Genomic DNA, 21,439 nt, shown 5'->3' on the forward strand with positions numbered 1-21,439 from the left:
GAGGGAAGGGAACAGATGGCATAAATGAGCAAAGAGGCCCTGGTGATGACTGTGGCGAGCAGAGGCAGTCTAAGGCAGTTACGAGCGAGGACTCTGGAACCAGACTGCTGGGCTTGAATGTGGTGTGCAGGTGGGTACCTCTCAGCACCTCGGTGTTCTCACTGGTAGAAAGGAGGACAGTAGTACCTACCTCATAGGATTGATTTGAGTGTTAAATTAGTTGATGGATATAAAGCTCTTAAAACAGTGTGTAACATGTAGTATACTTATATAAATGTTATTTGAGGTATTTTTTTTTTCATTGCTATAAGAGAAGTGTTTGTTATTCAACTCAGATGGTTGCTGCCATGGAGGGTTAGCTGGTGTTTCAGGAAAATGTGGAAATACATATTTATGTGTGAAATTCCTTTGCTTTAAGTATTCTCAAACATCCTGTAAGCCAAATAAAACATGTTTATGATTGCCAAGTTAGGCTAATTAGCCCAGTTGTGTGTTATTTTTCTACAGTAACATTCAGCTCCTTGGGTGTAAGCCTGGAGAAGGCAGATAGTTGGGGTTAACTGAGAGTGAGGTCTTGCTAGTTGAATAGAAGAGGGAGAGTGGACCCAGGACTCAGGGTTTGCAAGGGCAGGAGGTAATGACAGGCCATGGCAACTAGGTGGCCAAGGAAGTGACTAAACATAGTGTGGGAACAAAATGCGATCAGGTCCGTGGGTTGGAAGTCTTAGTGAAGACAAAGAATTGTTGAAGTGGGGTTTTTACCTTACTCAAGATGGAAGGATAGAAGACTGTGATCAGAAAGTGTGATATTTGAGTTTTCACGTTTGGAGTTAGTATCATTAGCAATGATGCCAAGAGACAGTAGTGAACATGGGGGAGAGTCGTTAGGGTGGGTGGAGGAAAAGGTGGCTAGAGTGTCCGGCTAGGGTTGTCTGGTCAACTGTGTGAATGCAAAGTTCTGTGTTTATAGGAATGGCGGTGCAGAGGAAGACAGTGAACTATAAGTCAAAGCATTAGTGAATCAGGGATATGATCAAAAGATGTGAAGATGATAGCAGTGAGGAGGTATAGCAGGAGGTAATGGCGTGTTCTCCAAAGGATCTGGGTTTTGACCAAGAATGGAGGAAAAAAAATACTTTTAAAGCTACAGTGGGGAAACAGGGGGGAGCCTTCTCCTGGTCTCTGAGACACATGGGATAGGAGAGATACAATAGACTGTCTTTGAGAGCACTTCAAGGGAAGTGATCATACCCAGGGAACAGCCAGGTTTCAGTTGAGGAGCTCAGGAGCATTCAGAGAGGAGATGGAGCATGTAGGAGCCTCACTGATCAAGTTCTAGGCCTAGGAAAGGGTTGAGGAGGAAGATGATCGATGAGGGATTGGAGTAGATTAGGTAATGGTCATAAAAATGTGGATATGAAAGTCCTGGACTTTTGTAGGTGAGTAAGACAAAATTTTGCTGGAAGTCTCTTTTAGTTAAAAGACCATTTCTTGACATGCTTTACTGACAGCTTCTTTCATCAGGCTGTGGGGTAGACTCTGGTCTGCTGTGGAATTCTGTGAGAGTTTCTTTTTCCTCAGTACGATTTGCACTCCCAAGGGAGTCTGTTCCTGAGGTCAATTTCTTAAGAGTATGCTCCACTCAAACTGCAAATGTTTTTCTTAAACAAGGTTTCTGTCTTTCCCTGTATGCTTTTGTGTATCAGGATGTTTGGGATAGACAATCAAGAGTAGAATCTTGAAGGTCCTTTTAATATCCATTCTTTTAAATAGAGCCTAGACAGAGCCCTGAGCAACCTCTTTCCTTTGAGGCCATTGTTAGCCTCTACGTGCTCTGTACTTAAGGGCCCCTTTGACAGCAGAAGGCATTCTTATCTCTATACTGTGGTACAGAGGTTGTAACCATTCACTGAACTGGAAGGGACGATAGAAGAATAGCAACTGAGGGGGAAAAACAAACCTTAGGTCAGAAAGCAATGCCTGGAATCAGAAAATGAATTTTTAGAAAATTTAGCTTGAGTGAATGGACTTGATTTATTTCGAGTGTCTTTCCCTCACTAGACACTATGCTCTGTGAGGGCAGACTGTTATTACTTTCCATTGTGTCCCCATCACTTAGCATAGTGCCTGCCATGTGAGTCTTCAGGAAGTTTTGTTGAGTGAGTGGGTGAAAGTTTAGGATAAATGTAATAAGCCTTTTGTCTCCCTCCCCCCAACAAAAAATCAGCTGTTCTAGAAGTGAAATTACAGTGACATTCATAAAAAGGGTCTGGCCTCGGGGAGCTTTGCCAGCCTTGTCTCCCACCCCCTTTATCTCTTACCCTAAGCAGAGTTACAGCATGATGGGAGAAGAGTGTTTGCCGTCTTAAGCACTCTTGCTTACATGTTGTTCTTTGCCTGTTATTTCCCTTCTGATTTATCTGCAAGTTTTTCTCCTCCATCAAGGACCAGGTCAGACACTGTCTATGGAGCCTTTCCTAGTGCCCCCCAGCTGAAAGTCAGCTGTATCCTCACTGATGGCATCCTTCATATTTTGCTTCATAAACAGGGACTGAGCTTGAAAATCACTCTCTCTCCACATTGTCTCAGGGTCTTGAACATAGTATTCAATAAATCTTGAGTTAAGTCCATTTGGGATGTTAACGATAGTATAAACTGTTGCATGGAAATTTGTAATTTAAACATGGTGCACCAGTGAAGGGGAGACCTATTTTCTCCTTTATTTTATGCCCTCACCTGTTTTGTTAATTAATGTATCTTCGAGTCTTTCAACATTTTAGGGGGGAAATGTTATTTAAAACACTTTCTCAAGACACCCTTTGAGTCTGGCTCTTAGGAAAATAACTGCCTCTCTCCATGTGTTCCAGTGGCCTTCAAATGCAGCTGGAACCTTGGGAGGGTTACAGCTTCCTGCAAGAGCCTAAAATACTGAACTGCTATTGAAGACGGCCCCCACCTGCACCCCTGTGCGTAAATAGAAGCAGACCCTGATTTGGTGCTGGAATAACATGAAGTTGAAGGCAGACTGGGTGGCCTGGCTGTCGGAGCCAGGATTCCCATTTACATTAAGAGCTGGTTCTGGACCATTTTGAATTATTGACTCATTCAGCTCTGCAGAAGGGCCAGAGTAAAAAATATGCATCTGGTCGCTCAAGGTTAAGTATCCAGGTTGGAAATCAACCTGTATCACTTTGAAAATTGTCATGGAAACAAGCAAGTGTGGAAAGGTCTCAGTGAATAAAAAAGGCCATTATGTAGTGAGACGTAATCCCTATATAATCTTGTTCTTAAAGTAAGGGTTTCAATGTGAAGCCTAGCATGTGGGGGCACATAAAATCCCAGTAGTTGCCGCTTTCCCACTCCATGCCAAGCTCTGTTCCTTCTCACCTCTGCCTGTTCACAGCCAGGTGCCAGTGTGGGCTTTCAGTTTTTGATCGAACCCTATGTTGCAGACATTAGTAGAAATCATGTTTCATGCATTTAATGAGTAGTTCTCTTACGCCTAAATTGTTTTCTAGATTGAGCTGTTTAATTAATTTAAAAACTTTTTATTGGAGAATAACGTATATATGGAAAGCTTATAGGTGGATAACTAGTTAAATTTTCACAGATTTTTTTTTTTTTTAAAGGGTGTATTGAGAATTAATCCAAAGAAGTTTCATGAAGCCTTCATTCCTTCCCCGGTAAGTTCAATAACTTTATAATAAACTTAATGTCACATTTAATTTTTTAGATGTGCTCTGAAACTGAAATCATATATTTTAACTAAAAAGCAGAGTAGTAAAACAAAATTGAGGATGGGCAAGGATTTGTTTCAAATTTAAATAAGCAAAATTTGCCTTTGGTTAAAAACCCCCTCTGCCAGTCTTAAACTCTCACTTCAAGTGAAGGGGATGGCATTTGTTACTAGGGCTGCAGCGAGCAGCTGAACCCACACAGACACCCACCCATTCTTTAGTTGGACGCCCTTGGTGTATAGCTTAAAGGGATTTATGGGTTTTTCCACTGATTTAAGTTAATCTTTCCCAAACAAATATGCTATCTATTTTCGATCTACTGTGTGAGCTAATCTGCAAATTTGTAAAAAAAAAAAAAAGGTGTAATGTTTTTTTCTTTTGGTCAGAGTCTCTCACTTCACTTTTCTGCAGGTGATAGGACTTGGTGCAAGGCTTTTCACTGTTGGGTCTTTATATCCTTTCTTCCATTCATGACTCATTTTACCAGGGTCTCTGCTGTTCAGGGAAGTTCACTCTGACATATAGTTAGCAGGAGGTCTCTGGATAAGGCTTGATTATGCAAAGCTAGGAGAGCAATATTCTCAAATTCCTGACGTGACTTTTCCAGGCTGTCATAAATAGGATAGCCGTAGAATTATAGACATTTTAACAGTGGAAGAGAGCATAGGGATAAACATGAGCTTACTGATGAGAAAATGGAGTACGTATATGTATTTCAGTTAACATATTTCATGATGTTAAATGACAAATTTAGCGAGAATACAAGTTCAGTCATGTGCTTCCCAGGTGGTGGTGGTGTTCCAATAACCTTAAGACCTGTTCTTAAGCTCAGTTTAGTTCTTTTCCCTCCTTGCCCTATAGAAGTCAAGGATTCACATTTGTATCTCAAGTTCCATCTTACCCAGTGGATTAGATAAAAAGTATCACTGACATGTCACCTTGTTCTCTCTGAATCCTATTCTGCTCCAGTGATGGACCATGTTATATATTCTGATCCTGGTACTTTGCACAACTGAGCTTTGAGGCAGTGACTTAGCTGTAAGAGCAGGTTCATTATTCCCGGAAGCACAGTTTACATGGTGTTCGATTCCCGGCTTTGCTCATAAGATGGAAATCACATTCAGTAATCATAAAAATTACCCATGAAAATTTCTTAGGAATATGCCATGTTGGAGACAGATAATCTCTCAGTAAGTCCAGCATAACTAGCATTTTCTCTACTTTAGAAAGTATAACTGTTTCTTCATTGGCATACCAGTTGAGGGAACTCAGTTATAATAGGGGCCTGGTGTATGAAAAACATGGGTTTTTAAGTATGAGAATCATAGCCAGTGGAGTAAGGAGTTCATCCTGAGAGACACCTGGGAGCTGAGCAGATTACAAGCCTCCCATCTCCTGTGTACACTAAGGTTTGCTGGCATTGACTGGAATGTTAAGGGGAACTACATAGCATTTTGAAAATTTGACTACTTGCTTGTTTTCTTCTCTGAGTACACGGTATTAAATTTCCATAAGTTAGATCCCTGATAGGCTGGTTCCTGACAAGTGGAGGGCCTGGGACAAGAGTACAAATGGAGGCACACATATTTTATATTAAATATTTAGAAGTTATAAATCAAACTAACAGGTAAAATACATTCGTGACAAATAAAATATATTTCTTGTTAAATATACCTCTGTGTACCTGGGTTCAAGTGTAGAATTCTCAGACTGCTTGGAGCTCCATCCTGAAGTGTGGCCATATGGAGGGTCTGCCTCTGGCCTGCCCCTCTTCCCTTCCCAGTCCTGGCTCCTTGTCCCCTCTTTGCTGTCTCCACTGCACCCCCTCTTCCCCATTCAGTGGGGGCCCTTGCATGCACCCATGTGAGCATCTTATCCCACATGTCCAAGTTCTGTCCACATGCCTTAGAAATACCTGCCCTTTAGCCACCTGTCAAGTCCAGTGGGTGCCACCAGTGACTGTGGTCTGCCTCTAGGCAGACAGACCTGGGGAACATGCCTGTGTATGCCTTGGAAGTGGGCTTGGGGCTGATTACCTCAGGGATGCACATCCATTTGGCCCTGAGAAGTCTTTACCTATGGGGAAGAGTGTGACTGGAAAAGGGCCAGAGCAAAGGTCCTCTAAATTGTGGCACCTAGTTAGGTTCCTGTGAGTTAAATTCATCTAATTTACATGTGCAAATGATGTGTTGGCACAGTTTAATTTGGCTTGTTCAAGGAAGTTAAGAAACAAAAGTTACTGATGTTTCAAAAGGCCAGGTTGTTCTCCTACTTGAAATTATATTCCTGGCATGTCCTATTCAGAATCTTTTAGACAGTCGTGATATTAGAATTGGTTTATTTTTATGCCCCTTATTCTCCTATTTGGCCACTAATGGAATAGTGATATTGTCTCAGAGGGAGAAAAAATGCTAAAGGATTCACCTCTAAGTAACTAAGAACTAATTGTAAAAGCTCTATCAAGGCCCAGTTTTAAGTTTGGTTGTAGATACTAGAACAATCCTACATTCTAGTTTTATGGGTTTCAGTGTTAGAGGCATTCTAGAAGGCATTGAGGAAGGAGATAGTAGAGGCAGTGAATTATATGTGGATATATCTCACAACTACCACTGGTCTCGATTTATGAGTGTACGTAGCACATGTCCACTTCAAGTGTGAACTGGTATGAACTGGAAAAATGCTCACAGGTGGACTAGGAGTAGAATATCAGAACCAGGGCCTGAATGTTACCTGTCCCCTGCTTTAGCAGGGCGAGTAAAGACAGGAATTGTTAGAAAAGAAGATGTAGCCATTGCTCTGACAATAGGAAATTGAAAAGTTTCCTTATTTGTAAAACTAGCAATGGATTAGATTGTCTAATGTTCCTTACAACTTTAAAATTCTAAATTCTTGGGGCGCCTGGGTGGCACAGTCGTTGAGCGTCTGCCTTCGGCTCAGGGCATGATCCCAGCGTTGTGGGATCGAGCCCCACATCAGGCTCCTCCAGTATGAGCCTGCTTCTTCCTCTCCCACTCCCCCTGCTTCTGTTCCCTCTCTCGCTGACTGTCTCTATCTCTTCATATAAATTAAAAAAAAAAATCTTAAAATTCTAAATTCTAATTTAAAATTATAAAGTTTTTGGAGAGGCAAAAATAGACTAGATTTGATTATTTAGGTTCTTAGTGACTCTAAAAACAGTTGTGAATTTATACAATGTCATATGCTATGTTAAAATATCTACTTACGTCAATAGGCTAAGAACAGTGAATTTATCATCACTTTGTTATTAGAAAAGTACTTCATTTTGGGGGATGCTGACTTAGGTTCATTATAATTTCAGCTGATAGAAAGTTGATTTTCATTTTCTTTTGACAAAGCCAAAATACATGGGAGAAGTCACTTAATATGTGTACCTGCTGGTCTTCTGGGGTTCTCAGTAAAAGTAAGATAGAGTTAGAATAAACCCATGTGACTTTCAAGCAAACCAAGATAAATTGATATTATTGAGATGCCTTTTTATCCTGTTTGGGGTAAAGAAGAGAAATGGGATAAAGAAGAGAAATGGACCAGATACAGAACTTTGGCTTTTTACAAAAAGCACAGGTTCCATTCTGAATTATGTTGGTGCAAGAAATTTTATAACTTTTTTGTGCATCTTGTCATGGGAGACACTCTTTGAACGACTGTGGAATTTATTTTGTCCAAAGGGAGCTATTCCATTGATAGAATGCTCTTGGATTGTCCTCCCTGCTTGAAAGCCTCCTAAGTATTTAGGTAGATTACCCCCAGATCCTATTATATTTCTTCTAGGGTGGTTCATTGTCCATTTTCCTTTTTCTCTGTTCTTCCTGGTGGATAGAGCTAGTTTTTGACATTCAAATAAAGAGCTGAACACTTTAGCCTTTAAAAGTAAAGTGGGAGGAATCGAACTTTTAATATTGAGTTGTTCCCAAGTTTATGGTCTTTAAAATAAGAGATTCTGCAATAGATACGGACTTCTGAATGAATCCAGTAAGAGCTGAGCAGTGACGCAATACCTGGAGATTTGTGTATTGTCTGAGGTTCAACTCAGCCCTGTTCTTCTTGGTTTCTTGGGATGGGAATGTGACAATACCAGTATCTTATCATCTTAAATCTCTGAGCTCTGGGGGTGGTGTACATGCTTATGAGAGAGGTATTTTATTCGATGTGTTTTGACCACATGATCATGGGTTGGGATGACCTCCAAACAGCTCTCTCTTCATTTCGGGAAAGTTGGAGAGACCCTATTGCTACATAAATTGCAGAAGGCAGCTATTGAGGACCATGTGCCACCCTGCAGTTGTTCACGTTCTATTTAGTGGTTGCCTCTTCCTTATTGCTCTGAGGAGCTCAATGTGAGGTCAACTGCAGTGATTCTGTCTTTGTGGCTAACACGGTAGTGGTGCCTCAGGGACTAGGGTGGCTGAGGTTTGGCAACATGTGCAGGCCACAGCTGTCATCCCATGGTTAGGTTGGAAGTTGAACAGAAAAACTGTTCTAAAACATCTTTTATGGTTTGTAATTGGAAACTGTAAAAAATGCTGAGTGTCTAAAGTCCCATTTTTGGTGTTGGTGGGGCAGTTTTGGTGAATTTGGAATGCTAATTTTAATTTTAACTGAAGTGTTACAGTAATCACTTTTAGTCTGTTGAGTGTTAAATCTTATATATACCAATTGTCTCTACTAGAAAATTTTGAGTGGTGGTTTTCTAAGCCTGTTTGCTATTACTTCCTTTAAGAAAAATGAACATTTTCCATGTGCACTTGAGAAGAATGTGTATTCTGTTGCTTTGGGATGGAATGTTCTGAATATATCTGTGAAGTCCATCTGGTCCAGTGTGTCATTCAAAGCCCTTATTTCCTTGCTGATCTTCTGCTTAGATGATCTGTACATTGCAGTGGGGGAGGGTGTTTAAGTCCCCTATTATTATATTATTATCAATGTGTTTCTTTGATTTTGTTATTAATTGGCTTATATAATTGGCTGCTCCCATGTTAGGGGCATTAATATTTACAATTGTAAATTGTTGGATAGACCCTTTAATTATGATATAGTGTCCTTCCTCATCTCTTATTACAGTCTTTGGTTTAAAATCTAATTTGTCTGATGTAAGGATTGCCACCCCAGCTTTCTTTTGATGTCCATTAGCATGATAAATGGTTTTCCACCCCCTCACTTTATTTATTTATTTATTTAGAGATTTTATTTATTTATTTGACAGAGAGAGAGACAGCCAGCGAGAGATCCCTCCCACAGGGGGAGTGGGAGAGGAAGAAACAGGTCCCAGCAGAGGAGCCTGATGTGGGCCTCGATCCCAGGACTTTGGCATCAAGCCCTGAGCTGAAGGCAGATGCTTAACGACTGAGCCACCCAGGCGCCCCTCCACCCCCTCACTTTAAGCCTGGAGGTGTCTTTGGGTCGAAAATGAGTCTCTTGCAGACAACATATTGATGGGTCTTGCTTTTTTATCCGATCTGATACCCTGTGTCTTTTGAGTGGGGCATTTAGCCCGTTTACATTCAGGGTAACTTTTGAAAGATATGAATTTAGTGCCATTGTATTGCCTGTAAGGTGACTGTTACGTATATTGTCTCTGTTCCTTTCTGGTCTGTGTTACTTTTGGGCTCTCTCCTTGCTTACAGGACCCCTTTCAGTATTTCTTGTAGGGCTGGTTTGGTGATCACAGATTCTTTTAGTTTTGTTTGTCCTGGAAGCTTTTTCTCACTCCTATTTTGAATGACATCCTAGCTGGATAAAGTATTCTTGGCTGCAAATTTTCTCATTTAGCACCCAGAGTATATCATGCCAGTCCTTTTTGGCCTGCCAGGTCTCTGTAGGTATGTCAGCTGCCAATCTAATGTTTCTACCCTTGTAGGTTACAGACCCCTTGTCCCGAACTGCTTTCAGGATTTTCTCCTTGTCTCTGAGATTTGTAAGTTTCACTATTATATGCTGGGGTGTTGACCTATTTTTATTGATTTTGAGGGGGGTTCTCTCTGCCTCCCGGGTTTTGATGACTGTTTCCTTCCCTGGATTAGGGAAGTTCTCTGCTGTCATTTGCTCCAGTATACCTTCTGCCCCTCCTCTCCTTCCTCTTTTTTTGGGATCCCAATTATTCTAATATTGTTCTGCTTTATGGTATCACTTAACTCTAGAATTCTCCCCTTGTGATCCAGTAGTTGTTATCTGTCTTCTTCTCAGCTTCTTTATTCTCCATTATTGGTCTTCTGTATCACTAATTCTCTCTTCTGCCTCATTTATCCTAGCAGTTAGAGCCTCCATTTTTATTGCATCTCATTAATAACCCTTTTTATTTCAACTTGATTAGATTTTTGTTCTTTTATTTCTCCAGAAGGGGCTTAGTGTCCTCTATACTTTTTTCAAACCCAGTTAGTATCTTTATAATTGTTATTCTGAACTCTAGTTCTGATATCTTATTTATTTTTATTTTTTTTTAATTTATTTTTTAAATAATTTTTATTTTGTTATATTAGTCACCATACAGTACATCCCCAGTTTGTGATGCACTGTTCCATGAATCATTATTTGCGTATAACACCCAGTGCACCATGCAATATGTGCCCTCCTTACTATCCATCACCGGCCTATCCCAATCCCCCACCCCCCTCCCCTCTGAAGCCCTCAGTTTGTTTCCCAGAGTCCACAGTCTCTCATGGTTCATTTCCCCTTCTGTTTACCCCCCTTTCATTCTTCCCTTCCTTCTCCTACCGATCTTCCTATTTCTTATGTTCCATAAATGAGTGACACCATATGATAATTGTCTTTCTCTGCTTGACTTATTTCACTTAACATAATCTCCTCCAGTCCCGTCCATGTTGCTGCAAATGTTGTGTAATCGTTCTTTCTGATTGCTGAGTAATATTCCATTGTATATATGGACCACATCCTTCTTAATCCAGTCATCTGTTGAAGGGCATCTCGGCTCCTTCCACGATTTAGCTATTGTGGACAATGCTGCTATGAACATTGGGGTGCATATGACATCTTACTTATATCCATACTAATTAGGCCCCCTGGCAGTCAGTACTGCCTCTTGTTCTCTTCTGAGTTTTTCCGTCTTGTCATCCTGTCCAAAGAAGAATAGATGAGTGAGAGAACAGAATACTAAAATGGCAACAACAACCCCAGAGAATGATACACTAAACAAATGAGAAGAGACCAAAAACCAAAAAAAAATAAATATATATATATATATATATATATATATATATATATATATATTTATATCAGACAGGTGCACAAAACAGAGCAATACACTGGATCCTGTGTGTATTTTGGTCTGTTTCTTAGAAAACTAGATCCCAAAATTTAAAGAAAGAAAAACTTATCTATGTTCAAAAATAAAATTAAATACAATGAAAGGATAGAATGTAATTGTAAAAATGAAAATTAAAAGACCAAAAAATAAAAACGGAATATAAACAGACAGGTGAACAGAACAGAGCAATACACTGTATCCTGAGTGTATTTTGGTTGGTTTGTTAGAAGAAACTACATCTCAAATTGTAGAAAAACTTATATATATACAAAAATAAAATCAAATACATTGAAAGGATAGACTGTAACTATAAAGATGAAAATTAAAGACTAACAAAAAAAAAGAGAGAGAGACTATGGTCAGACAGGAGAAGAGAACAGAGCCATACACTAGATTTTGGGTGCATTTTGGTCTGTTTGTTAGAAGAAGCTGTATCCCAAATTGTAAAGAAAGAAAAACTTACACAAAAATAAAATTAAAGGATAGACTGTAACTGTAAAAATGAAAATTAATAAAGATTTTTAAAAAGAAGTTGATAAAATAAGAAATTCATTGAAAAAGGAAAGAGAGAGACACCTGGGTGACTCAGTTGGTTGGGCGACTGCCTTCTGCTCAGATCATGATCCCAGGGTCCTGGGGTCGAGCCCTGCATGGGGCTCCTTGCTCGGCAGGGGGCCTGCTTCTCCCTCTGCCTCCCACCCCCCCCTTGTGCTTTCTGTCTCTCTCTCTCTGACAAATAAATAAAATCTTTAAAAAAAAAAAAGGAAAAAAAAAAAGGAAAGAGAAAAAAATTAAAATTGAAAGACCAAAGAATTGTGGGAGAAAAAACCCCATGAATTCTATATACTACGTTCCCCTACCGTTGGAGTTTTGCAGTTCTCTGTGATTGGTAATCTTGGTCTTGGCTGATGTTCTTGTTGATATGGGGGAGGGGCCTGTTGTGTTGATCCTCAGTCGTCTTTGCCCCGGGGCAGAATTGCACTGCCCTTGCTAGGGGGCCAGGCTAAGAAATCTGCTCGGGATTACTTTCAAGTGGCTTTGTTCCCTGAAGGCTTTTCATGCAGCTTTAGAGGCTGAGAATGACAATGGCGGCCTCCCAGTCTCTGTCTCCTGGAGCTGAAAGCTCAGGGCCCCATTCCTCAGCATGCCCGCAAGGAAAAGCACTCAGTCACTCCCTGGTCTCTGTACTCCGCGCTCACCCAGCCTGTGACTGAGTGTTTCTATCTCAGGCACACTACCCCGTTTAGAGTCTCCAAGCCCCACAGACTCCTGCAGCTCACAAACACGCCACTCCTCCCTGGGGGAGGAAGGGGAGTCTCCTGGCGGGGCCCCTGCTCCGGGAGGATTCACCTGACTGTGCGGTTCGTGGTTTAGGGCAACCCTGAGCTGAGAGCCCACCCCTGGGCTTGCTGATTGCAGCTGGCTTTCCTGCTCCAATGCCTAGGAACTCTGGTGCATTCAGGCACCCCCCATCTTCCTGTGACCCCAAGGATGCTGAGACCACACTGTCCCTAATGTGGTTATTTGTAAGCATGTGATTGAGGACAAAGGTGTCCATGGCTTGTGTTCACGGTGGGGAGTTCACTCTGCTCCTCAGTCATAGAGCTGGAGGAGTGTGAGAATGTTTCATGAATCTCATGTCCCTTTCCTTTTCTTCTTTGCCTTCTACTGAGGTCTCCATAAGAGCAACTGCATTTGCTTTCTCTGTCATTTTCTCAGCAGGAGGATTATGTTTTTGCTGGTTTTTTCCTTAGAGAGCTCAAATCCTGGAGCTGGTTGTTGCTCCTGTCCTCAGTGGGTTTTCTGAGGGGATTGTATTCTGTTGTTCTGTTTTCTTGCAAACCTTCTATGTTTTACCCTTCTTTGATACTTAAAAAAAAAATCAGTATAGAAAAGGTATCATCATGCTTTATTTATTTATTTATAATTTTTTTTTAAGATTTTATTTTTTTATTTGACAGAGAGAGAGCCAGCCAGTGAGAGAGGGAGCACAAGCAGGGGGAGGGGGAGAGGAAGAAGCAGGCTCCCAGTGGAGGAGCTCGGTGTGGGGTTGGATCCCAGAACCCTGGGATCACGCCCTGAGCCGAAGGCAGATGCTTAATGACCGAGCCACCCAGGCGCCCCCATTATGCTTTATTTTATTTAAAACAAGAAAAGATAACTTACTCCTTTCTCATTTCAGTTATGAAAGCATGTAGTCTCAGTTTTTTGTTTTATGTATTTTTGTTTGTTTTTGGTCTGCCTGTTGGAGATCTTCTCTTATGTTTTTGAAATTTTTTTTAACATTCTGTTAATCGTCTTTTATGTGTTTATCCCCATTTCTGTTAGTTCCAAAGAGACTGATTTCTTAGTGTTCTTGTTAAGTCAGTGGACAGATTGTAAAGTCTTCAGTTTTTAAACCAAGGAAGTGATTTTTGGTTCCAGGTCTTGGTAAGCTGACTATTTTCTCTCTCCAACCTAGGATGGTGATCGAGACATTTTTATCGATGGGGTTGTTGCTCGTAATAGAGCCTTGAATGGGGATCTGGTGGTCGTGAAGCTGCTTCCAGAGGAGCAGTGGAAGGTGAGTTAAATTTTTCTTTTCTAATAATACACTACTCAGGGCCTTTTTATTCCATGGTGCATCCGTGAGACATCATAAACTGGAGCAGTCACGGACTCCTAAGGTCCTGTGGCTGCCGCAGAAGCAGGCCATGTAGTGTGTGGAACTTAGAAGCATCTGGTGGGCAGACACCTAATGATTTAAGCTGTTTTCCTTGCTCCCTCCCTATGATCTGTCTTCCCTGTCATATGCCTTGCATTGGTTTCTTTGATTTTTAGGATAGAAGAAAAGCTTGCAGGACACATTCAGACTTCCGATATATATTATTTTCCCACATTTAATGATGGGAGAACTGAAAAGACAAAGCTATGGGCATGGTGGCAGTCTTCACACATTCTTGCTGCCTCTAAGGGAAAACCCAGGCAACACATACCTTGTTCTACAGGTTCCAGTTTGGAGCTTCCCCTGGTAGACAAAAATAGACTCTGTCTTTTTATAAAACAAATATCTGGTGGCAGAAGAAAATGTTCTTAACCTGAGAATATCCTGGGTTTCAGTCTCCATATATGTCTGTCAATTGAAAAGAAAAATGTGGCTTTTGACGATTGTTTTAAATAAAGGTCAGGCACTGGAATGATTCATGGTAGCAGTTTCTTTGAATTGTCATGTAGAACTGGCAATTGTGTGTCCAAGTCTGGGTTTTTCTTTATAGCATTTCTGCATATCTTTTATTTTATTTGGCTCAATTTACTGGTATTGAGGAATATGGTGTTATCTTCAGTGAGAGGTACTGCAGGGATTAATAGAGTGGGCTTTTAGGCTAGGCTCATTGGGTGTGAATCCCATTTCTGCCACTCATCTGTGTAACCTTGGGCGAATTATATAACCTCTCTGTATCTCAAATGCCTCATCTGTAAGATGGGAATAATCATAGTACCTACTTCATAGGTTTGTCATGAAGATTAAATGATTTTTAGAGTGGTGCCTGACCCATGGTAGCAGCTCAAGCAATGTCAGTTTTTATTATTAGCTTTTACAGAAATGGGAGAAATACTACCTTATCTCAGAGCTTTGTTGAGACATAAATTTGTTTTTATCTGATAGGGCTAGAATAACTGAGTTAGACCTATATGCCAGGCATTTGTAGGGTGTAAGAATGTTAATAATGATCAAGAGAGACATAGCTCTTGCCCTCATGGAGCTTTTAGTCTGATGGGGAGTGCATGTAGGAAGAGACAGATAACTAATCACACACAGATTTAAGGGTAATTATGATTACTGCTGTAAAATTAAGTGCAGAGTGTTTTATAAGAGTCAGTTATCCTAGTCCCGATCCCCCAGCCCATCCCCAGTTGCTGCCAGCTGTGGTTATATCCTCCCTTGATTCCCCAAAAGCACAGGTAAGGGTTGGTTCCAGGTCCTAGGAACATAGATTGATTTAGGCCACTTCCTCTTTTCTGAAAAGCATCATCTAGCACAGTATTGATGGGAGCTAAGAAGATAAGAGGAGTGCATGAGGGCCTGGTCAAACTGAAGAAAGTATTCCTGGAGGTCATTTGAGGGAGTAAAGAGGCAGAATTAGAGTGAAGATGATCCTTAGAAGGAACAAGAAAGATGGTGGTTTCCTTTAACTTAAGGAGTGAGAATGGGTAGAATAGAAAGAAATCGATGAGTAATGAGCAAACTGGGTGAGTCTAGACCCAACCAGAGTAGATGTTGACTAGTTGAAGAATTATAGGAATGGAGAACGTATAGTAGAGCACCTGTTGAGCTCTGCAGAGGTGGAAGAGGTTGATCCAGAAAGAGCAAGGCCAGGGCGCTTGGGTGGCTTAGTTAAGTGTCTAACTCCAGCTCCGGTCATGATCTCAGGGTCCTGGGATTGAGCCCTGCGTCACATGCTCAGCAGGAAATCTGCTTCTCCCTCACCCCCTCCCTCTGCTTGTGTATACTGTCTGTCAAATGGATAGATAAAATCTTTGGGGAAAAAAAAAAAAAAGAGCAAGGCCAAGTTGCCTGGCATCCTTCCTACCTTGGCTGTGGCAGGGGATGGCTAAAAAAACCAAACATGAATACATAAATCAGCTGCATTATTTTCCTTGTTCTTCACCCCATTTATATTTAAGACCAGCAGGCACAGCCTTTCCTGCTATTGTCAGATGCACTCTTGCTTTGGACAGGAAGCCTAAGATGAGAGTAGGTTGGAGTTGAAGGTGTTTGTTGTTGTCAAATTGTAGAAGGACAACTTAGGACTTGGGCGTTCTTATTTTCTGCCTTGGTGCCTTTGCTTCTAGACAAAAACCTGTACCTCCTTTGAGACTCAACACAGCAAAGTTGTGTTTTTACCCAAGAGGCCTATGTTTGTGATTTTATAATTCCTAGGTGACTGGAGCTAGTTAAGCAGATAAGAATTTACTGAAATTCTTATAGTGTTCCCACAGTCAGTATATTCAGGCTACGTTGACACCGCTTGTTTTTCTATTTTACAGTTAATATCTAAAGGCAGAAGAGATTAAGGGCCAGATGGGAGTTTTAAGCCAGGGAGTGACGTGGTCTTATTTAGCCAAAAATCGCTCTAGCTGCTGTTCGGAGAATGGAATGTAGCGGGGGAATATGTGTTGGCATGGCCAGTTAGGTGATGTAGAGATGGAGAGAAGTAGGGATACATTTTAAAAGCAGAGCTGATGGGACTTGAAGATGGATTTGAGGAGTAGGGTGAGAAAGATGGTGGAATCAAGGATTAAGATTTTGGTTTAAGCAAAATGGGTGAGTAGGATGTCATTAATTAAAATGAGGAATAGTAGGGAAGAGCATGTTCGGGTGCAAAAATTATGAGTTCTGCTTGGCCATGTTAAGTTTTAATTTCTTTTCAGACGTGCTAATAGAAATGTTGAGAATATATGGAGGCCTAGATGGTTCATTACTCATAAACTCTACTAAACATTTAAGGAAGAAATAATCCAGAGTCTACACAAATGCTTTCAGAAAATGCAAGAGGTGGAAATCTTTTTCAGCTCATCCTATGAAGGCAGCACTGCCTTAATATCAAAACTAGGAAAAGAGATTATAAGAGGAGAAAGTTACAGACCAGTACGCCTCACAAACATAGCTGAAAAAGTCCTCAACAAAATATTAGCAAATAGAATCCAGCAACATATTCTATTAAAAGGATAATACAATATGAGCAAATGGGGTTTATCTCAGGAATGCAAAGTTGGTTTAATATTTGAAAAGCAATTTGATGTAATTTACCGTATTAACAAACTAAACACCATATTTCAGTCAATGCCATCATTTTAATAGACGTAGAAAATACAGCTGACAAAAGTCCACAACCATTCGTAATAAAAACTCACAGCAAACTAGAAATAAAAGATTACTTCCTCAGTCTGGCAGAGAACATCTAGGAGATATTTATAGCTAACATTCTTAGTAAGGTGAAAGACTTTTTTTTTGTTTTTCTCCAATATTGGGAATGAAGTAAGAATGTCCCTTCTCATCCTTTTATTCAACACTTTATTGGATATTCTAACCAGTACAATAAAGCAATAGAAAAAAAAGCGTTCAGGTTGGAAAGGAAGAAGTAAAACTCTCTTTATACTCAGACCATGTGATTTTCTATGTATAAAATCCTAAGGAATCTACAAAAAGCTGCTAGAAATAAGTGAGATTAGCAAGGTTGAAGGACAAGTTTGATATAAAAAAATCAATTGCACTTCCACATATTAGAAATGAGAAATTGGAAATTTAAAAAATTTATTAAAGTATCTTTTTAATAGGATCAAAATTATGATATACTTAGGGAAAAATTTGACCAAAAATGTGTAAGACATGTACAGTAAAACTATAAATATCACTGGGAAAAATTACGTAAGACTTCAGTAAACAGTGAAAAATACCATGCTCATCAATGAAAAGACTCAGTATTGTTAAGATGCCGGTTCTGTTCTGATTGATCCCAAAGAAAATCATAGCAGGCTTATGTTAACAAACTTATTTTAAGATTTGTATAGTTGTGCAAAGGGCCTAGTATAGCCAAAACAAAGAAAAACAAAATTGGAGGCTGCATATTGCCTGATTTCAAGATTTACTATAAAGCTCCGGTTAATAAGATTGTGTGGTAATGTCAAGATAGACCTATAGATCAATGGAACCAGAGTAGAGAGTCCTGAAATAGACCCATACATATATGATTAATTGATTTTCTACAAAGGAGCCAAGGTAATTGACTGGGGAAAGGATCTCTTTTCAACAAATGTGCTATTACATTTGTATAGCCATATGAAAAATAATGAACTTTGATCCTTACCTTGTACCATATGCAGAACTTAACTTGAAATGGATCATAGATACAAATGTTTTTGTAAAAAGTATGAACTTTCTATAAGAAAAAGGGGGGAAAATTTTAGTGATCTTAGATTTGACAAATATTTCTTAAATATGAAACATAAAAGAAAAAATAAATTTGACTTGATCAAAAGTGTAAACTTTTGCTCTTCAGTAAACACTGTTAAAAAAGGCAAGCCAGAGACTAGGAGAAAATATTTGCAAAACATTTATCTGACCAAAGATTTTTATCTAGACTTTGTAAAGAACTCTTGTAAGTCAGTAACAGACGACTATTTAAAAACCATATTAAAGATTTGAAGAGATACTTCACTAAATAAGATATATGGATAGCAGATAAGCATAGGAAAAGATGCTTGACATAGTCAGTCATTAAGAAAATACAAGATAGAACTATAAAACTGCTAGAATGACAAACATTAAAAAGATTGACCAAAACCATTGTTGGGAAGGATATGGAGCAACTGGAACCCTCATCCGCTGCTGGTGGGACTATAAATGGTAGAGTTGCTTTGGAACACAGTTTGGCAGTTTCTTAAAAAGTTAAGTGTTTCCCTGCCGTGATCCAGCCGTTCCATTCCTGGATATTTACCTTAGGGAAATGAAGGCGTTGGTCTGCATAAAGACTTGTGTATGTATTCATAGCCCCTTTTTTTTGAATAGCCCCAAACTGGAAATAGCTCAAATGTCCATCAGCATGAAAACCAATTTTGCTATACCCATTCAACAGATACAACTCAGCAGTTGAAAAAGTTGATACATGCAACAACATGGATGAATCTCAAAATAAATTATGATGGATGGAAGAAGCTAAGCAAAATAGAATACACTCTGTATAAGTCCATTTATATAAAACTCTAGCAAATGCAAACTAATTTGTATGGACAAATGGCAGATCATTGGTCCGCCTGAGGCAGGAGTAGGAAAGATGGATTACCAAGGGGCCCCAAGGCAGCTTTGAGGGTGATGGGCCTGTTCGTTATCTTGAAGGGATAGTTTCAGAATCGTGTGCATAAGTCAAGACCAGTTTGTGCACTTTATTTTATTTTTTTTAAAGATTTTATTTGTTTATTCGACAGAGATAGAGACAGCCAGCGAGAGAGGGAACACAAGCAGGGGGAGTGGGAGAGGAAGAAGCAGGCTCACAGCGGAGGAGCCCGATGTGGGGCTCGATCCCATAACGCCGGGATCACACCCTGAGCCGAAGGCAGACGCTCAACCGCTGTGCCACCCAGGCGCCCCCAGTTTGTGCACTTTAAATGTATGCGCTTTATTGTATGTCAATAAAGCCATAAAAATGACTGAAAATGAAGAAACAAACAAAACAAGATGTTTGGACAAATGAACCTGCAGCTCCAAGGAAAGATTGAAGCTAGAGATGTGAATTTGGGAGTCATCAGCATATTTGTTGTGTTAAAGTCCTGCTAGTGGATGAGATCACCTAGAGAGTGTAGCTGCAGGAAAAAAGGCTGAGGATTGATTGAGTTCTTGAGTGAATGAGGATTTAGAGGTCAGCTGAGGAGACCGCATAAAGACCGTGTCCTTGCATCAGGGGGTATGAATCATGGCGGTTAAATTTCATCTGTGTCTAAAGCAGTAATCAATGAAATTGAAAACAGAAAAGAAAATGTTGGTTCTATGGTCAAATCAATAAATCGATAAACCTCTAGTACAACTGACACAAATTTTAAAAGGCACAAGTCACCAATATCAGGAATGAAATAGGGGATGTCACATATTGCAAACGTTAAAAAGATAACTTTTGTAAAACAAAACAAAGCAAAAATTTCAGCTGTGCCTGGTTTAGAGAAAAGGCTGATGCATTCTGAGGGTGTAGAGGGGCAGAGGTCCAGTGAAATGGGTGTCAAACTCAGGCATTCATAATCTGTGTGATCTGCTCAAATCTAGGAAGGCATTTCTTGATCTACTGGATCCTGAGCCCTCTCTTTATTGATAACATCCTCTTGAGCAGGGATTGGTGTGAGTACAGAGAGAGGCTTAGACTGGCCAGGAGGACCCTTTGAGCTGCTGGTAGTTGATGAGGGGGAATGAAACCCTCTTTAGCTTTCAGAAGATTTAGAATGTAGAGGCCCAGGGTTCCTTGCTTGTTCTTTTTCTGTGGAGCTCCTAAGGGTCTTCACAGTGGCTGCCTGACAATTGCTTTTTATGTTAGTAACCCCACTAGGTATGTCTCCCAGGCCTCATTAGTTAAGAGTATTTCACAGCTTCCCATTCTGAAGCGGGGAGCCTTGTTGGCTGTAGCCCACCTGTGACAGTTGTTGGTGACAGGGTCAAACTAGAGAGAAGAGAATATTCAGACTGTCCTCAAGCATCCCTGACATGTAGAATATAAACATCTCAAAGCATACTGGCCAATTGTATTACAGGTTTGTTAGTACAAAAGCATATTGTTATCAGAGGAATCTGTAGTCAATGGTGTGAGCAAATGTGAATTAATTGGATTATTCATCTTTGCTTCTTTATGCTTGTTGTGCTCACCCCTCTTGGGTATGTAAACTACAGGGCCTTTGGGGTTTTAGAAAAAACAACAATTCTTTTAGCTGGAGTAGTAAATAGTCAATTTCTTTCACAGCATGTTTTTTTGGCAAAATAGATAGCTGTTAAAGAACCAAGCTGTGAGGCAGTCATAAACAATAATTTGCTCTTACATAACAATTTTAATTTTAGAATTCTTCCACGTTTGTAGTATATGTATATAATTTTTATTACAGATGTCTAATGAAGGATAGTTGAGAGGCAAAAGATAGTTTCTTCACTTTGCCAGTTGGGACATTAGGTGATTTGTTTGAGAGCTTGGAGCTTTTGGCAGGACCAGGGAGTGGAATCCAGATCTCATGACTTTTAGTTTATGGATCTTGTGGGATTTTTTTTTTTCCCCTTGTCTCTCTTTCTCTCTCTGTGTGTGGGTGCACGTGTTTTTCTAGGCTGAGGGTCTGTGGTTTTCCTCAGGTTTTCAAAGTGGGGGAGACATGTCCTTCTTATGGTAAGGAGCTGTTTCCCGGATCCTGATGATTCTGCCTAGAACTGTGCAGGGTACCTGGTGGCTTCTCATCCTCCTCCCACCCTGTCCTGTACTTGAAGCTGGAGGTACTATCTGGAAAGGTCACAGGCTTTGCTGTTAAGGAGCTTGTTGGCTGGCTGGGATGGGGATGGGAACAACTGGAGTACAGCTTGCAAAATAGCAAGAGCAATCCATGTTGTTATGGGAGCATCACACTGTGAGAGAACTGGGGAATGTTTCCTAGAGGAGGTTACATTTGCAGTGAGGTTTGAAGGATGGGAATGGAGAAGAGAGGTTTGGTTTTGTTTTAAGATAAGTATGCCTTGGGTTGAGAACAGTTTGGTAAGAGAGGATTGTGAGCATTTCCACTTTCAGGGACGAATATGTGGAATAAGGCTCTCCCCGCCGTGCCATTGGCTGAGGGCAGCGGCCCCTCTCCCAGCGACCCCGGACACTGGGGAAGAAGAGCAGTTCTCAAGCTCCTGCCCTCCAGGGAGACCAACAGCCTTGGCCCC

General features: G+C 40.4%; 1 protein-coding gene across 11 annotated transcripts in view; it reads left to right on the forward strand.

Annotated features, from left to right (window-relative positions):
* Positions 1-21,439, forward strand: part of DIS3L2 (DIS3 like 3'-5' exoribonuclease 2) — a 344,026-nt gene that overhangs the window by 55,130 nt on the left and 267,457 nt on the right. For all 11 annotated transcript variants that reach the window (XR_008956850.1, XR_007188480.2, XR_007188478.2 and 8 more), the window contains exons 4-5: positions 3,630-3,683; positions 13,478-13,579. Coding sequence is in view for 6 of the 11 variants with exons in the window: in XM_026491698.4 (XP_026347483.1) it covers positions 3,630-3,683; positions 13,478-13,579 (156 nt within the window). In the remaining 5 variants the exon portion in view is untranslated. The remainder of the gene's footprint in view (positions 1-3,629; positions 3,684-13,477; positions 13,580-21,439) is intronic.

The sequence above is a fragment of the Ursus arctos genome, unplaced genomic scaffold (genome assembly GCF_023065955.2).
Source record: "Ursus arctos isolate Adak ecotype North America unplaced genomic scaffold, UrsArc2.0 scaffold_1, whole genome shotgun sequence".
Taxonomy (NCBI): domain Eukaryota; kingdom Metazoa; phylum Chordata; class Mammalia; order Carnivora; family Ursidae; genus Ursus; species Ursus arctos.